This window comes from Brachyhypopomus gauderio, chromosome 12 (assembly GCF_052324685.1).
Source record: "Brachyhypopomus gauderio isolate BG-103 chromosome 12, BGAUD_0.2, whole genome shotgun sequence".
Classification (NCBI taxonomy): domain Eukaryota; kingdom Metazoa; phylum Chordata; class Actinopteri; order Gymnotiformes; family Hypopomidae; genus Brachyhypopomus; species Brachyhypopomus gauderio.
The window spans coordinates 4,444,689-4,463,178 of NC_135222.1; the positions used below are offsets into that span (position 1 = coordinate 4,444,689).

At 49.3% G+C, this 18,490-nt stretch overlaps 1 protein-coding gene across 2 annotated transcripts; it reads right to left on the reverse strand.

Moving 5' to 3' along the window:
• Positions 1 to 1,118: 1,118 nt before the first annotated feature.
• shdb (Src homology 2 domain containing transforming protein D, b) lies at positions 1,119 to 18,196 on the reverse strand. Of its 2 annotated transcripts, none has more exons than XM_077024523.1 (7): positions 17,849 to 18,196; positions 15,128 to 15,619; positions 13,736 to 13,886; positions 10,785 to 10,985; positions 4,006 to 4,168; positions 3,369 to 3,488; positions 1,119 to 2,026 (listed from the first exon to the last, which is right to left on the reverse strand). In XM_077024523.1, the coding sequence occupies exons 2-7, from the start codon at positions 15,464 to 15,466 to the stop codon at positions 1,840 to 1,842; spliced, it is 1,161 nt and encodes a 386-aa protein (XP_076880638.1). In that variant the 5' UTR covers positions 15,467 to 15,619; positions 17,849 to 18,196; the 3' UTR covers positions 1,119 to 1,839. The 2 variants fall into 2 exon arrangements, with proteins under 2 accessions (XP_076880638.1, XP_076880637.1); XM_077024522.1 differs by lacking the exon at positions 17,849 to 18,196 and adding an exon at positions 16,095 to 16,297.
• Between the last annotated feature and the right edge of the window lie 294 nt (positions 18,197 to 18,490).

The following is an 18,490-nucleotide window of genomic DNA, read 5'->3' on the forward strand; positions in this document are numbered from 1 at the left end:
ATGTGTGTATATGTATGTGGCTCATTTGTGGCAATCCTTGCAGTCACGTATGAGCGTTGCATATATACTCTGTGTGAGTGTGTGTGCACGTGTGTGTGTGTGTGTGTGTGTGTGTGTGTGTGTGTACACATGTGCATTATGGACAGCTGTGGGCAACACAGAAGCCAGTAGTGAGTGATTTCTCTGGGGGACATTCTGTATTTAATGGGTGGAGACTGCATCATTGTGTGTGAAAATGGGAGGTGCATGCATTCTACATCCATGAGTATGTGTGCACGAAAGGGTGTGTGTACGGGTGTGTGTAGGGTTGTGTGTACGGGTGTGTGTACGGGTGTGTGTATGGGTGTGTGTACGGGTGTGTGTACGGGTGTGTGTACGGGTGTGTGTACGGGTGTGTGTATGGGTGTGTGTACGGGTGTGTGTATGGGTGTGTGTACGGGTGTGTGTACGGGTGTGTGTATGGGTGTGTGTACGGGTGTGTGTACGGGTGTGTGTATGGGTGTGTGCCACGCAGACCGCAGGTGCCGTTTTCTTGCAGCGCATCCAAGAAATTAGTAACTGCTGATTTATGTATTTACACACCCACAGCACAAATGATGACAGACAGCTGGATACGCCATACTGCCATCTCATCAACTCACCACCCACACACTGCACCAGGACAAACACACACACACACACACACACACACACACACACACACACACACACACACACACACACACACACACACACACGTAGTTAATGAAGGAGGAAGAGCAAGTGTGGCCAGTAATGGGAAAAGCATGAGCACTTCCCCGATCACGCAGCGCTCCTCTCCTCCTCTCTGTTCTCCTCTCTGTTCTCCTCTCCTCCTCTCTCCTCCTCTCTGTTCTCCTCTCCTCCTGTCTGCTCCTGTCTGCTCGCTGTGTCCCTGATGCAGGAGCAGACTGACCCACAGGTGTGCCGTGTGTGTGTGTGTGTGTGTGTGTGTGTCTGTCTCAGACCGAAAGTCGACAAACCGTCCATGACGAGGAGTGTCAGCGTAGCCGCATCAATAAGCCCCACTTCAGCACGGTCTAAGTGATCGGGGGGATAAAACGCGGACACGCTGTGTATTTATGGAAGGGTGTTTATTATATATCGCATATCAAAATCATAGCAGCTGAACAAACATTTTCGTACCCACGATTTAGTCCTGAATGCACTCGTAGCAATAACTTCTCTGGAACCGATTACCGTAATTCTAACACCACGTCACTCTTGACTCTGCACAATGGTGGAGGCTGAAAAGACACTTGTGGTCTAAGCTGCGACCAGAGGCTGATCTGAGACCCATCTGATCGAAACAGAAACCAAAACACCCACATGACTTCAGGATCCTCATTAGAACCATAAGAACAGTTCGGAAGCCCTGGGCTTCATGTCTAGCAGATGCTTCGATGGTTCCATGTTGATCAAGTTTATTAGCCGAGTAATCGTACACAGACGTTTGGAGAGTGTCTCTGGGTCGTGGACGCCCAGAAGGATTGAAACACTAGCGTCGTTCACCAGCGCAGACAAATCAAGGGTCATTATCACAACTTAATGCACAAATGGCAGCAGGTAAATGTAACAGCTTGTGAAAAGGCGAATACTGCAGAGTGAATTTAAGCTTAGCAATACTTGTGGTGCAATGCCTTCTACAAAACATACTATAAACATTACGTGGATTCAGTTGCTTAATTTAGTTACTGATGTAGGAAAACTTCATAAAGAGTTCAAGTGTGTCCATTTTATGTGAGCATTGCAGATATTGTCTTTTAATGGGTCCAAATCCAGAAGAAAACCCAAAATGATATTGGCACAACCCTCTGCCAATCAGAGGGTCTGGACCAACACAGGAAATAACAAGGATAAATGTTCGGCTCCTCTGATTGGCAGCTTGTGCATGGTGTAGTAGTGGATGACTTCCGGGATGGTGCTGAATGGTGGGCTGTTCTGGCCCAGGATGTACTTGCCGTCCTTTGATTGGCTAAACTTCATGTGCATGAATCCTTGGCAGCTTCTGAGGAGGAGGAGAGCACATTGTTACTCGGCTACTGTGGTTACCATGGTTACAAAGTTAACAAACGGGATACAAGAAAAGACTCAGCATTGAATAAAAAAAAAAATATCTAAATTCTATCTGCAAAACTGCTGACTGGCTTTTACCAACATTTCCCAGGCACATGCAGGTATGCACGCAAAGACGTCATGGTCTAGAGAGCGGCGGGGGCGTGTCTCAGCGGGGGGCGTGTTCCAGCCCCTCGCATCTCATTAGCGCAGCTCGAACTGTGAGCAAAATGGAATTAGCCTAAAGAACAAAGAAGGTGCGGAGGGAACGAGGAAGCGGGGAAGTGATCAGGCACCCGCGGGCTCGCAGACGTAGGCTGCACCTCCCCTTTAAGACCCGTCTACACCTCTGGATCTCTTATTATAGAAACAACTCCAGACTTGGGAGCTCTAATTGGCTGGCTACGGTCTGTCATTGTAGTAGAGTATGTGAGAATCAAAACACAGTAACAGTGGGGGGGGGGTTAATTTAATGTCAGTGCAGCCTCTTCGAAAATGAGAGCTTGAGGTTTTTTTTTAAGCAGGCACTGGTAATGTTTTGTCCACCAATTTTTCGCTTTTCCCAAACGGCAAGAGATACAAATGGAATGACGGGGAGAAATGTAATGCTGTTTTTAAACCGGCCATTAACTTTGACAGTAGTCAGTTCTCATGTCAAAGTGGATCTGGACGGACACCAGCTGATAAGCTGTCACTCTGGGGCAGATGCCAACGCTGGACCTGATGAGAACCTATGAGCTCTTACCCTGCTCACAGCGTGCACAGGCGTATTCTCATTTCTCAGTGCATGGTTGTATGTGTGTGTGTGTGTGTGTGTGTGTGTGTGTGTGTGTGTGTGTGTGTGTGTGTGTGTGTGTAGCCTGCAATAGGCCATTCATATTCATTAGTACAAGGGCAAGAAGGATTGTGTGCACCGGAGAATGCTTCACCTGTCTGATTACAGCTCAGGCAGATAAATTGTGAGGAGTGAAAGAGGAGGGAGTGAAAGAGGAGGGAGTGAAAGAGGAGGGGCTGATGAGGAGATGGATGGATTAAGCCAGAAAATGAAGCAAACAACGGCGTGGAAATGAACGGTGATGAAGAAGAAACAAGAAGCAGACAGAAGGAAGACAACTGGAGTCACAGAAGCTCAAACAGCAGTTGTGATGGAGAACGTGAGGAACCTGGTGTGGGATGATGGAGCGCAATGGAGAGACAGGTGGGTGGTGGTGGGAAAAAAAAAGTGTGTGTGCATGCATGCGGGAGTGTAGGCTCGCGCGCGCATATGTGTGTGTGTGTGTGTAGTACAACTGCACCTTAGAGAGAGCGAGTATTCAGAGTAACTGCTCTCGCTGCTCCTCACGAGATAACTGCACTCTTTGCAAAGTGTCAGCAGAGACTCGGCATCTGAGCGGGAGAGCGCGCCATGGTACCACCTGAAACACACACACACACACACACACACACACACACACACACACACACACACACACACAAACAAACAAACGGTCACATGCACAAAGGTTATGAGCTCTGAATGACTAGTGTGCCGGTGTGGGTGGGGCTTCATAAGCCCCGCCCCATACGGAGGCACAGTCCTGCAGCTGTGTGTGACTCTGATGGAGAAGGACAATAACGGGACCAACCAACATACAGCTGACTCCAGATCAGACACACTCCACTGGCCTGTCTAATGGCATAACCGTACACACCCCGCCCACATAAATCATTTACACAACTCCTAAAATACATCATGCAGGGATTCGCTTCCCCAAGACCACTGGAGAGTGTAATCACTGGAGAGTGTAATCACAGGAGAGTGTAATCACTGGGGTGTTTCTCAGCACCCCCACCTGCCATTTGATCACTGCAGACCTCCTAGTATTCCACAATGAATCTACATGCATGGATAACTGTGCAGGTGGAACTAAGCTGGCTGTTGCGTGTACTCACACTTGCTTCTCCAGGGGCAGGGTGGGGTCCACACGCTCCCCCAGCACGGCTGCAGGCTCGCTGGGCCTCCGGAGCTTACCGCTGCCGAGGATGAGAGGAGGTCTGGAGGAGCGCGTGCGGTCCGGAGGGGAGGAGCGGTCCCACTCGGCCCCCTCAAACTGCACTAGAGAGAGACAGAGATAGTAAAAGAGAAGAAGATGGGGTGAGAGAAATGGGGAGAGAGAGAGAGATCGGGAGAGAACAAAGAGAAAACGGGTGAATGAGAAAAAAGCGTACATGTTAAAAAGCACCGTGACTGGATGGTATGATGCTTTGGTTAATTGTGTTGCTCTGAATTAGAGCTTGTCTGGGTTTAAGGAAGCAGCTTTAACAGCACAGGAAGTCTTTCGACGGGCCGAGCAAGATCACGGGATACATTCACATTACACCTCACTGCAGGGGAGCACGACGGGGCCAGGTTCCTAGTGGGAGGGTGTATGGGCAGAGGAGCATTCTGGGAAATAGAGTTCTGTTTTACTGTAGCCATGCTGGGAGGCTGTGTCAGGGAGCAGGAATATATGCATGACAGTGGGAGGGGAGCAGCAGGGGGCAGGGGTCAGGGGGCGGAGTCAGCAGAGGTCACCTGGCTGGCCCAGGGCAGGCTCCTCCTCCAGTTGGCCCACCGGAGGAGGCCATGGCAACTCAGGCAGCCCGTTCATATCTGACCCTGGATGGGGTCACGACCCAGAGACAGTACAGACAGCAGAATGGCAGAGAGAGACAGAGAGGGAGAATTATTACATTTCAGGAGACATACATGATAAGAGAATAAGAGAAAGAAAGATGAAAATCAAAGAATACAAACACAAGAAACACAGAAACACAGAAAGCCAGTGGTTCTTGGCCATGAATTACAGGCGTCAGCAGGCACACAGGACCAAGTGAGGAGATGAGCAATAACAATTTATGACCATCTCTATCCTGCAACACACACACACACACACACACACACACACACACACACACACACACACACACACACTCCCTCTCTTTCATACACACACAGCCACAGAGCTTTTGTAATGTGCAGTCACATCACACCCTCCAACACGATTACATGAAGAGAAGGACAAGGGGGAGGGGTGTGTGTGTGTGTGTGTGTGTGTGTGTGTGTGTGTGTGTGTGTGTGTGTGTGTGTGTGTGTGTGTGTGTGTGTGACAGCTTTATAACAGACCACCAGCCAAGACGACCCCATCCCCTCTTTCTAAACCACCGCTTGAATAGAAGAAAGAAACAGACAGCCCCATATATCTCCCACTTGTCTGCTTAATTATTGAGTGAACACACACACACACACACAGCACTTTCACTCTGCTCACTCTGTGTGCATTATTGATGTCTAGTGTCACACAATGCCCCCTGTGTGGAGTAGGCGAGCAGACTGGATCACAGGATGACCTCCCCCTACCTGACCTACACACACACCCCCACACACACACACACACACACACACACACACACACACACACACACACACACTCCACCTGCAGCTTCACACTGGGGGAGAGGGAGCATGCAGACAACACTCTGGCTGTGCACAGAAGGCTGCTTTGAACCGGCAGTACAGCTTAAAGTCATTTGCATTTATTTTCTCTAGAAATCAGCATTCTATTTTCATCTGCAAATCTCTTTCATTCGATCTGTAATTATCTATTTTTATGATCTAGTTTTAGAGACAGGTGTAAAAAAAATAGCAGAGCCAGCAGATAAACAGAGCCGGCAGACCGAGAGCCCATAAACGATGGTGTGTGTGTGTGTGTGTGTGTGTGTGTGTGTGTGTGTGTGTGTGTGTGTGTGTGTGTGTGTGTTTTAATGGGAGGCGTTCTAGAACACATGCTTGTATAGACCCACTCTGGAAACGGCACATGGTGACTAGTGACAGCATTGGATCCTGGATCCGCCATTTTGGCTCTGGAGCAACCCTGGTGCTGCAGGGTGTTGCACGGAGAGGTCCCTGGACACGCCCCTTGGACACGCCCCTTGGACACGCCCCTCTGAACACGCCCTGCTGGGCATGTCCCCGTGCTTGCATGGGCTCTGTCCCACAAAAAGTTGACAAAGGGCACATGGTCAGCCGGTGACACACACACACACACACACACACACACACACACACACGTGAACTTGCACGCAAGACTACACACCAGCTCAAGCAAACTTGCTATACTTGCTGTGTCTAAACACAAATATAAAACATGGTCAGACTGGTGCCTTTTCTTCCTCTTTCTTCCTCTCTCTCTCTCTCTCTCTCTCTCTCTCACACATACACACACACACACACACACACACACACACACACACACGCCCTAGCATGCATCCTTGCGCACAGCTCCATACTGACACACAAAGAGCTAGCTTCAACTATAGAGGCCGCGTCTGATCTATAGTGGAATACAGACCGTCACTATACATTACAGAACAAATGGAGAAATGCCTCCTTGCATGGGTATAAAATGGCTTGAGTGGTATTCTGGGGGAAAGCTTAGCTTAGATGATTAGGATGTAGTCCAAAACAGCACACAGTGAAAACATCTAAATGGAAAATATAAATGTAGCCTTCCACTTCTAATAGAAAACTACTATGACATGCAGGCAGGCGTCTCAGGCTCTTATGTCATTAGAGGTCATCTTTTCTAATCAGTGTTTCATCTCGAGCTGTAATCTCTTTACTCCACTTATTCCTCTTCTCTCTCTCTCTCTCTCTCTCTCTCTCTCTATCTATCTGTCCCTTCAGTGCAAGACATTATTCTTCTTCCCCTTCTGTCTTGCTCCTCTGTCTTCACCAATGTGCTTACGAAAGACAGAATCTCATAAGACATGTCTTTTCATTACCGTCAGAGAGAGAGGAAGTGAGAGAGAAAGAAAGAGAGAGAGAGAGTGAAATAAACTGATAGATGAGCTGGTATTGCTTCCCAGAGGCTTTGCTTCCAGCAGCCTGACATGTAAGGATGCACACCCCTCTATTTCTCTCACACCGTCACACACCCCTCTATTTCTCTCACACCGTCACACACCCGCGCTTACACACACCCACATACCGTCACTCACCCGCGCTTACACACACCCACACTTACACACACCCACACACCGTCACACACCCGCGCTTACACACACCCGCGCTTATACACACCCACACACCGTCACACACCCGCGCTTACACACACCCACACTTACACACAGCCACACACTGTCATACACCCGCGCTTACACACACCCATACTTACACACACCCACACTTACACGCCGTCACAAACCCACATACCCACACCGTCACACACCCGCGCTTACACACACCCACACACCGTCGCACACCCGCGCTTACACACCGTCGCACACCCGCGCTTACACACCGTCGCACACCCGCACTTACACACTGTCGTACACCCGCACTGACACACCGTCGCACACCCACGCTTACACACCGTCGCACACCCACGCTTACACACCGTCGCACACCCGCACTGACACACTGTCACACACCCGCACTGACACACCGTCACACACCCGCACTGACACACCGTCACACACCCGCACTGACACACCGTCACACACCCGCGCTTACACACCCGCGCTTACACACACTCACATACCGCCACACACCCGCGCTTACACACACCCACACTTACACACACCCACACACCGTCACACACCCGCGCTTACACACCGTCACACACCCGCGCTTACACACACCGTCACACACCCGCGCTTACACACACCTACACTTACACACAGCCACACACTGTCATACACCTGCGCTTACACACACCCACACTTACACACACCCACACTTACACGCCGTCACAAACCCACATACCCACGCCGTCACACACCTGCACTTACACACCGTCACACACCCCTACTTACACACCGTCACACACCCCTGCTTACACACCATCGCACACCCGCGCTTACACACACCCACACACTGTCGCACACCCGCGCTCACACACCGTCGCACACCCGCGCTCACACACCGTCACACACCCGCGCTCACACACCATCGTCGCACACCCGCGCTCACACATCGTCGTCGCACACCCGCGCTCACACACCGTCGTCGCACACCCGCGCTCACACACCGTCGCACACCCACGCTCACACACCGTCGCACACCCGCACTTACACACCGTCACACACCCGCACTTACACACCGTCACACACTTACACACCGTCACACACCCACACTCACACACCGTCACACACCCACACTCACACACCGTCACACACCCACACTTACACACCGTCACACACCCACCCTTACACACCATCACACACCGTCACACACCCACACTTACACACTGTCACACACCCACCCTTACACACCGTCTCACACCCACGCTCACACACTGTCGCACACCCGCACTTACACACCGTCACACACCCGCACTTACACACCGTCACACACTTACACACCGTCACACACTTACACACCGTCACACACCCACACTCACACACCGTCACACACCCACACTCACACACCGTCACACACCCACACTTACACACCGTCACACACCCACACTTACACACCCACCCTTACACACCGTCACACACCCACACTTACACACTGTCACACACCCACCCTTACACACCGTCACACACCGTCACACACCCACACTTACACACCGTCACACACCACACTCACACACCGTCACACACCCACACTCACACACCGTCACACACCCACACTCACACACCGTCACACACCCACACTCACACACCGTCACACACCATCACACACCCACACTTACACATCGTCACACACCCACACTCACACACCGTCACACACCCACACTCACACACCGTCACACACCCATACTTACACACCCACACACCGTCACACACCCACACTCACACACCGTCACACACCCACACTCACACACCGTCACACACCCACCCACACACCGTCACACACCTGCACTCACACACCGTCACACACCCGTACTCACACACGTCACACACTCGTACTCACACACCGTCACACACCCGTACTCACACACCGTCACACACCCGCACTCACACACCGTCACACACCTGCACTCACACACCGTCACACACCCACACTCACACACCGTCACACACCCACACTTACACACCGTCACACACTCACACTCACACACCGTCACACACCCACACTTACACACCGTCACACACCCATACTTACACACCCACACACCGTCACACACCCACACTCACACACCGTCACACACCCACACTCACACACTGTCACACACCCACACACACACCGTCACACACCCACACTCACACACCCACACTTACACACACTTACACACCGTCACACACCCACACACCGTCACACACCTGCACTCACACACCGTCACACACCTGCACTTACACACCGTCACACACCCGTACTCACACACCGTCACACACCCGTACTCACACACCGTCACACACCCGCACTCACACACCGTCACACACCGTCACACACCCGCACTCACACACCGTCACACACCCGCACTCACACACCGTCACACACCCACACTCACACACCGTCACACACCGTCACACACCCACACTTACACACAGTCACACAGCGTCACACACCCACACTCACACACCTCCTCAGACCCTAACACATCCTATGACATCTGAACTTGTGCCTCTCTCAGCATTCCCACCATCTTCACCATATGGCCAAGCTCTCACATTCCACCCTGCTCATCAACATCACCTCCACCCCTGAAATCTCCACCCAGTGTCCAGAGATGAGAGCATCACCTCCACCCCTGAAATCTCCACCCAGAATCCAGCTTCCTAGATGAGAGCTTCCTAAGACATATGTAAGACTATCACATTAAAACTATAAATTGGTCATCTCAACGTAATAAAAATGCAGTGCCAGGTGGTTACACATATGCATACACACACACACACACACACACACACACACACACACACACACACACCTGTCTATACTCTTCATCATTAATTCAATAATTGGCAATAAAAGCCTTGACTGGCCGTGAGACTTTAACGATGGCTGACACTGAGCCAACATCTGATCAGAAGTCATGGGAGAGAGCAGAGAGCCATCACATGCTTGAGTTGAGCGAGATTACGTCTGCTTTCATTCAAGCAAGCCCGCTGAAATATTTCCCTGGACACACATTCAGCATTCACGGGCCACAAACGCTGACTCTCCTCTAACCGGCCCAGCCTGACAACATACAGGAGCGACGGGAGAGCGCCGACTACATCTAGATCTCCATCTCCATTCACACGTCCACGCCCATTATTCATATGGAGAGGCCACGCCTCCTCTCCGCCCCTCCCTGTAATCAGCACAGGTGAACGTGTGGAACGACGCTGCGGAGGCCTGATGAAGAAGGAAGGCTCGTGGGTGGAGAAGGCAGGTGGAGCACACAGGTGGAGCACACAGGTGGAGCACACAGGTGGAGAGATGCTCAGATTTATGGTTGCAGAGATGCTCAGAAGTGGGTTATACAGCTCAGTGAAACAGTGATGACCCCACAGCACCGCATCTATCCACTCATCGAGTATGGATATACAAACCGCCTCCCTCCCCCGCTCCCGTCATATCTGCAGTGAGGAAAATACTACGCAAAGCTGCAGCATCTCCTCGAAAGGCCACGCCAGCCGCATGGTCCCCACGGCGCAACGCGTGAGCTGGCATCTCGATTCATCCAGGCGGAAAGTTCCCGCACCCCCCCCTTTCCCCATCAGCACCTCCGTCTCCGGGAGGGGAACCCTCTGCTCACCTGCGAAGGCCTTCGAGATATTCTCCTTCTTCCATTCCCAGGGCTGGTCGTACTCGTCTGCCGGCCGGTCGTCGTCCTGGGGGAGTCTGCTCTCCCGGACCTCCTCGGGCGCCGGCGCCGACCCTGGGCCGTGCTCCTCGTACGGGGTGTCGTACAGCTGCACCTCTCCTCGGACCCGGCTGCCGGCCCTCCTCTGGAGTGCTGAGAGCACACGGTTAGCATTTACAACATCGCTAGAGAATAATACAGTACATAGTGTTATCATGTCATGATCTGAGCCCACAGGGACAGTGGCATAGGTGATTTAGCTGGGCTTTGGCCAAGGTGACAGCTGCCAAGGTCTGAAGGGGCAGAAAGGCGGAAAGGCTGGAATTCAAGCAGCACGGGGACAGAACCGGGGACAGGGCGGCCACGTTTCGTCGTCCAAACGAATGAAGACAGGAGCAAAGCAGGGACGAACGCAAAATCGATGCTGCCCCTGCCTCGCCCAGCTGGGCTCCCACAGCGTGCGCCATTAATTATGAAAATGTGTGGTGTGGAGTGGAGGGGAATGAATCTGGGGGGGGGGGGGGGGGGGGGGGGGGGGGTTAAATTGTGTTTGCACAGCTTGGCACAGGCTCAAGGTTTAAGATGGAGGGGCTGAACAAAACGCTCGTGATGGCGTAGGAGAGAAGTAGTGGCGTGGCGATCGTAAGAGATGGATTTAACACGTCACCCCATCTCGCCGCACTCTGAACGCCCCCGAACCATCTCGCCCTCGTTACGGCCATTTTCGTTTCGCGGTTCTATTCCCGTTCCACTCAAAAGCTGGAAGGCAGCCATGGAATAAGCCCCAAGTGCCTTTCAGCACAGATCAGACTGATACAGATGCATTACGCCAATACACAAACTCACTGACATTAACTCATGAAGAAAATCGCGCCGAGAGATAAATGAGAACTTTATGTTCCAACCTGCACTTATCTTGCTTTCAATGCCATTTGAAATAATAACACACTTAGCATGGAGAAAGCAAGTCATAATACGCCAGCAAGATACTCTCTGGTATTCGTGGTTACAAGCACACAGGCAAAAACCACAATATAGGAAATGTTTGACAGTGGTGGGAGAAAAGAAAACTGCCACTGAGGCACGATCGTGCGGGGAGTGTGGTAACAGCAGATGAAGGAAACTGGCAGGGGGTTTGTGGAGGGGGGGGTGTGGGGCGAGGCAAACTTTAACCTTCAAACGGCTTCTGCTGGGCGCCCCAGTGGTCTCCATAGCGACAGGGTAGGCCTCGGGGGGATAGGCCCGGGGGTGAGGGGGGGAGGGGCTGGCGGCACGTTGACGTTAAGTGCTTCAGACACAAGAAATTCCACCCCACCTCAGCTCCGACACTTACTGATGGATCAGGAGAACGCACGGAGGTGACACCTCGGCGCAGATGTTAACTACTCAGGAGGGGCTCGTGGCGGTGGTGGTGGTGTCTGATCAACGGTGAGGAATGTGCTCAAAACATCCACAAACCAAATCCAAAGTAGAGCTACGCAGGGCTGCTTGAAACGCTGCAGCTTTACCTTCAACTGCAGAATGTTCTATCATACCAAACCTCTGGGGAGAAACACCACAGCACAACAGCTTTCAAACCACTGTATGCGAAGATAATGTACCGTTTAGAACAGTTAAAATTACAGAATATTTGCCGAGTTGTTTTGATCCTCTTAAGCTTGTTTGGAGCCCAGCTGAACTAGGATAAGCCACGAGCTAACTGAAAGTCTGCTACATTTTCACTTACTAAACATTATTCGCAGAAAGCGCTTCTTATGGGTTAATTCTTAACACAATATTGTTAAGCCTGTTTTGTAAACCTCCCTTTTGATATAAGTTACCCTGCTTTGCAATCGTGAAGCCAGTACCACACAGCACTGGTAGCAATCAATCAAGCAGGTCAGTCAGATCAGTCATGAGTCAGTAGTGTCGGCCCAGTATTTTGGCAGAGGCCCCAGCATTTCAGTGTTGGACTTTTTGTTTAAACGTGGCTCCTTAAGGCATTTAAATGAACCCAAAATGGACTGCACTCACAGACACATCTGATACAACTGTGTGGCACTCTGTGAAAATTGCAGTGGAGAAATTCTTGTCTCTGAAGAAAACTTGAGTAGGGACACACACACACACACACACACACACACACACACACACACACACACACACACACACACACACACACACACACATAGAGAGAGACAGACTCCCTACAGGCATGGCCAAACACCCTACAGTGAATGAGCAGAAGACTAAATGAGTGTGAAAGAGTGGGCCAAATGAAGAGATCTATGCCAAGCCATAGAACATGGAAATAACACAAAGAACGAAAGATGAGATGGAGCCATTTTCCTCAGAAAAAGTGAAAGAACTTGCACTCAGTGGGACAGTTGCAGCTAGTCAACACTCATACTGCATTAGGTCCTTAGTGACTGTATCCTTAGAGACTGTGTCCTTAGTGACTGTATCCTTAGTGACTGTATCCTTAGAGACTGTGTCATAGACTCATAAGCTGCCGTCTTAAAGGCTTTTAACACCAAGTCCACTACATGATTTGTCAAACAGTTGATGTTAAGACACAGGCTATGTAGTCTGTATGGCAGTCACGTAAACAGAAAAACTATGAAAGAAACAACAAACTGACTTTAATAGATTGAGCGAAACACCCATTAAATACCCAAAACACCCCACTTTGATTATATTACTGATGGACTGGAATACCATAAAATATTTCACAAGTTTGAAAACACAATCAAAGCCAATCTCTAATTTATTATTCGATGTGTGTGTTTTTGTTTTCACAGATTATTTGTATCGGCGGTGAGAAGGTTTTTGGCCTGCCCACAATACAGCTTTGTGGCAGACTGAAACAGAAAGAGGTCAGGGGTCAACAAAGTGCTGATTTGTCTGCTGAAGGCGGGACTAACCGGCGAGCACCCGCTGTGCCTCGTAGGGCTCCATGTAGCCGTTGCTCTCCGGCCTGGCCGTGGCCGGGTGGCCCTCGGGCTGCGAGTCCTGACGCGCATCAAAGGGGTCGGAATAGTCCATATCTCCCACCGCTGGGGCAGAGGGCACCACCTGAGATTGACGAGACAGTGGTGAGATCTCACGGCCAAGCAAAAGAGGCGCAAGGGCTCGAAATCGCAGAAGAAACCCCAGCTTGTGCAAGAATGTCGTGGAAATCATGCAGACCCACGGGTCACTGTGACGCTGCTTACGCCGCGGACCATCTGTGGCATACGTGACCGCTCTGTGCCAATACGCATCACAGTATTTAGTGTGACTCTTTTATGGACGACCCCAACCTGCAATCCATATTTTCATACCACTATGGCAATGAGCTGCTGCTTCGAAAGCGGCCGAGCCAAGATCACTCCCACTCTCGGGCAGGCGAAGGAGCTCAGGGGGAGAGTGTTGATGAGCGCACCGGAGGAGCATTTGTCTCTCAGCACAGGCGCTGGGAGGGTGTCCGCTGGTGGCTGGCATGCTGACAAATCACAAAGGCAGCCATATGGTCCCCGAACAACAGCCCCACGCCACAGGTTCAGGGAAGCCAGCATACTGAATGCCACATGCAACACCGACGCCACATGCAACAATCTCCAGATTATCATACATGGGCACAAATGGTAAATCTGATTATTCTGTTGAAACTCATCATTTGGATTAAGCTGTGTCTCTGTGAGTAGGTTAGGGCTATTAAGCAATTAGCTGATGTTTATTAGAGAAAGTGTTGCGAACACACTACATCACTACATTTATGCACTGGAAGAGTTGAGAGCATCAATCAAATAGATGACATCACATCTGGCAAGGAAACCTGATCACACTTTCCCCCAGGCCAAGATAATCAGTGCACTCATTATGGGCAGTGATTAACCTACACAGGGAATCAACGCGCCTATTCAAAGCTCCAGCAGTTAAACTACCTCTTACTGCACAGATGCACTAACGTGTGCGCATGCAGTCGTTGTGAGTGTCTATTGTGCCCGTGCAATGCGTCTGATCACAGGAAAACAATAGACCTTTTAGGCTCTGGTGAGTAGTCACAAAGGGACCCGCGTGCGAGCTTAAGCAGACTTAATCTATTATTCATGTAAACCAGCCCAGCGTACATCTCGATGCTTTGACACCTATGGAGTTCAAAAGGGTCAAAAATCAATGCGAGGTTTACAATGGGATTAACGTGAAGCGTCTCGGAGCATTGTAAATGGATCATTTCAACCATTTCGTTCTTCACGTTTGAAAGAAGTTCACTGTTCACTATGCGAGTGCCACTAATTCATATCCTACTCCTCCCGAACGCACGCGCATCTTACCGGGTCTGCGGGCTCCTCCACGGACGCAGAGCTCAGAAGAACTTTGGTCCGACCAAGGTCTTGCGAGTCCACCTTGATGAGACGATGTTTGGGCGATACTACTTTTATATCCAGACCGGAGGACTTCAGCGGAGAGCCGAGTCCTGCATTCTGGACTTCTGTGGATCCGCCGTCGTTCCTGGATCTGTTTTCGTGGTCCTCGTACGGGTCCTCAAAATCCAGGCTCTTCTGCACGCGATAAGCTTTGAGTATTTCACTCTCTGTATAGTCGGGTTTGGGTGGCTGAGGGGGCACTCGCTTACTTCCAAAACTCAAATAGTCCTTCAGCCACTTGGCCATGGTGGCCTATTTGCAGTACCAATTCCAAACAAAGAATAAATGCAGTTGTTTATCCTGTAAGTTCTGCAGTCAGACTTCAGAATGATTTAAAACCATCGGGACATGTGGGAGTCTTTTTCTCCCATTTCTCTCGCTGCATCCATTTGTCGCTTCCTGTAACAGCCAGCAACGTGAAAGAATAAATGCAAATTGCAACAATTATCAATCGCCTATCAATTTATAATTGTGTTAGACGCATCTCATAAAAGTATACTGAATAATCAAATCTCATCTCCAAACGTCTCATCTCACGCGCTTATCCCACATTAACTTTGCAAAAATAACTAGTTACTCCAGTACTAAAAATGTCAAAATAGTGCAAGTCAAAGTGTCAGATAATTGCTCCCATGCTACCCAAGTGTAAAAGCAATACAGTAAAAACCAAAACTTTGCACCAAAGTTGCGCTACTCATTAAAATACGCTAACGTGCAAAAAGACACAGTTAAGACTCTTAAGATGTGTGGAGATCACGGGGACACTTCATTGTAAAATCCATCGCTCGGTCATATCAAGCAGTGTGGTTCACACGCATCATTATACTGAGCTGATAGAGATCAACCACCAAGACAGCAGCAAATTCTCACTCACTGTTTCCAAAGAAGCTCGGTTCGGTCTATATCCTCGGTTTGGTCTATATCCACGGAGTCCTGCCGTTATTCATCATCGGCACCAAGTACATTTTTCAACACAGACACGAAAACCGCCTTCTGACAGACAACGAAAAATCTGCCTGCGCTTCGCACAGTAGAGAAGAGTGTGTGGAGACGCGAGTGTGTGGAGACACGAGTCGTTCGGAGTGATGAATGAGAAACTGGAAAGTGAAGAGAGCCGAAGCTTTTAAAGGGGAGGTCCATTCCTCGTATACAGAGGTGGGCTATTTTTGTTCAGCCGGTATTTATTTGACCGAAAAAGAAACATTTAGAAGAAATTCTGCAATATTTTACTCTGCATTAGAATGTTTCCACAAGATGGTTATCTTGGTAAGACGGTAAGAAAAACGGGGCGAGTCAACAGAGGATGTTTCAAAACTGAATTTGTTATACGGAGTATATACATGTATACGGAGGAAAATATGCAAGTTTGTTATGATCCTTGTTTTGTTACTTCCATTAACAAATATAACTTGATTATATATTACGTTTAAGACACATTTCTACTGTTTCCTTCAATTAGCGCCGTTAATCGTTGAAGCCACAGTTCATTAAAGCATTTTAAATAAAACTCCCAAACGCGTTGCAGATCAGATGTGATTCGTGTCTTCGCTGCCATACTGCACTTCATTCACCAAGATACTGGGACTTATTTAGCCCTTTGACTCGGACACCTGAGATAAAGTGCGTGGTTGGGTAGATCGCTGGAAAACAGCTGGAAGAGACGTTTACATGAAGGTAAAGGTGAACTGTTCAACAGTCATTATAGGATCTAACAGGTCTTGGAATATGATGGTGGTATGTGAACTCGTGTGCTTAGGGAAAACCGCGTAGGATGATGTTTCTAAGGGGTTACGCATTTAAAATGGACCATTACACCAGGGTATACACTGACTGATGAACATCTGGACTAGATTGTCAAAATGCAACACGGATCTTGATGAAGAGGATTCTCCTTCACTGATTTCCTGTTAGGCTGCTTCAAAGTCAATTCGGTTCTCTGAAGCGCCAGATGAAACGAGCAGAGACCGTAAAAAAGACTCGGCGATTTGACGAGAGGCACGAATGATCTCACTCTTCTCTGCAGGGAGATGGAAGGAGGTGGATGAGGTCATGGATGAACCCCACCACCACCACCCCACACCACACTCCCACACCACCCTCACACCACCACCCCACACTGCCACACCACCCCATGCCCTCACTTCAGTACGTCGCCCCTCACATACAGAGATGTTGTGCGTGAGAAAGAAGGAGCCTCGGGGGACAAGAGACAGCACGAGAGGCAAGAATGAAGAGGGAAATTGCCCATTTTTTCCAGAGGAGAAAAAAGAAAGTAATCTGCACGCGCATTGTTCACGAGAGGTTGTCTGGTTGTGTTTTTAAACGCACTAAAATCCAATCTACACTAAGACATAGTTCCTTTCTCTACATTTTAACGTCTTACAGACTTAAACAACTGTGTTGCATAAACTATTGCCCTCAGGTAAGAAATGATAACAAAACACATATCAGCTAAATAAACTAATAAAAAATATAAAAAACAATACATGGCAGTGTTAGATTGAGTTTAGGACTCATATTTATTAAAGCTAATTATCAAGAAGAAAATGTTATGCAGGGTAAGCTTAGAGACGCCTCCCCATCCGACTAGTAATCAGGACTTAAAGGGAAAAGCAAGCCAGCACTTACTCTGGAGGGTCTGGTACATAAGGACTCAGTCAATCTGTGGTTATTTCAAGCAGCACACACACAAATGGAGCTCTTTGATGTAGCCTACACTGGGGCTACTCTACGTGTTACACGTACTCCCCCTTGTGGCGACTTTTGTGAATTACCATTACACAGATACAACATTTCCCCTAAAGTTATCAATAGTCACACTCGTTTTCTTAAACAAAATGGTGTTTACACACATACTGCCTAAGCACGTTCACCTTCGCAGTGCTTTGACGGTAATAATATCAGAAAATAATGTAAAAGAAGAAAAAAGGTAAAACCGATTGCCTTTGTCTCCTGTTCACCGGACGATAAGTCATTTCCGCTAGAACTCTACCTTTACTTTTTATCCCGCCCTGTACGAGACTCTATTGGTCGCAGTTTTTTAGCTTTTTGCTGATTGGCTATGGGTATTAGGTTCTGAGGTTGGTATTAAATACTGCAGCAAAACTAAAATGACTTGATTGTCCCTAAATGTTCCATTACATATGAACATAATAATAGATAATCGTAGATATCTCTACCACTCGAAGAGAAGTCTCCGGACGGAATAAATATATACGATAAAACCAATTTAGGGATAATATTCGATACTTTTGAGTGCCAATCAGGCAT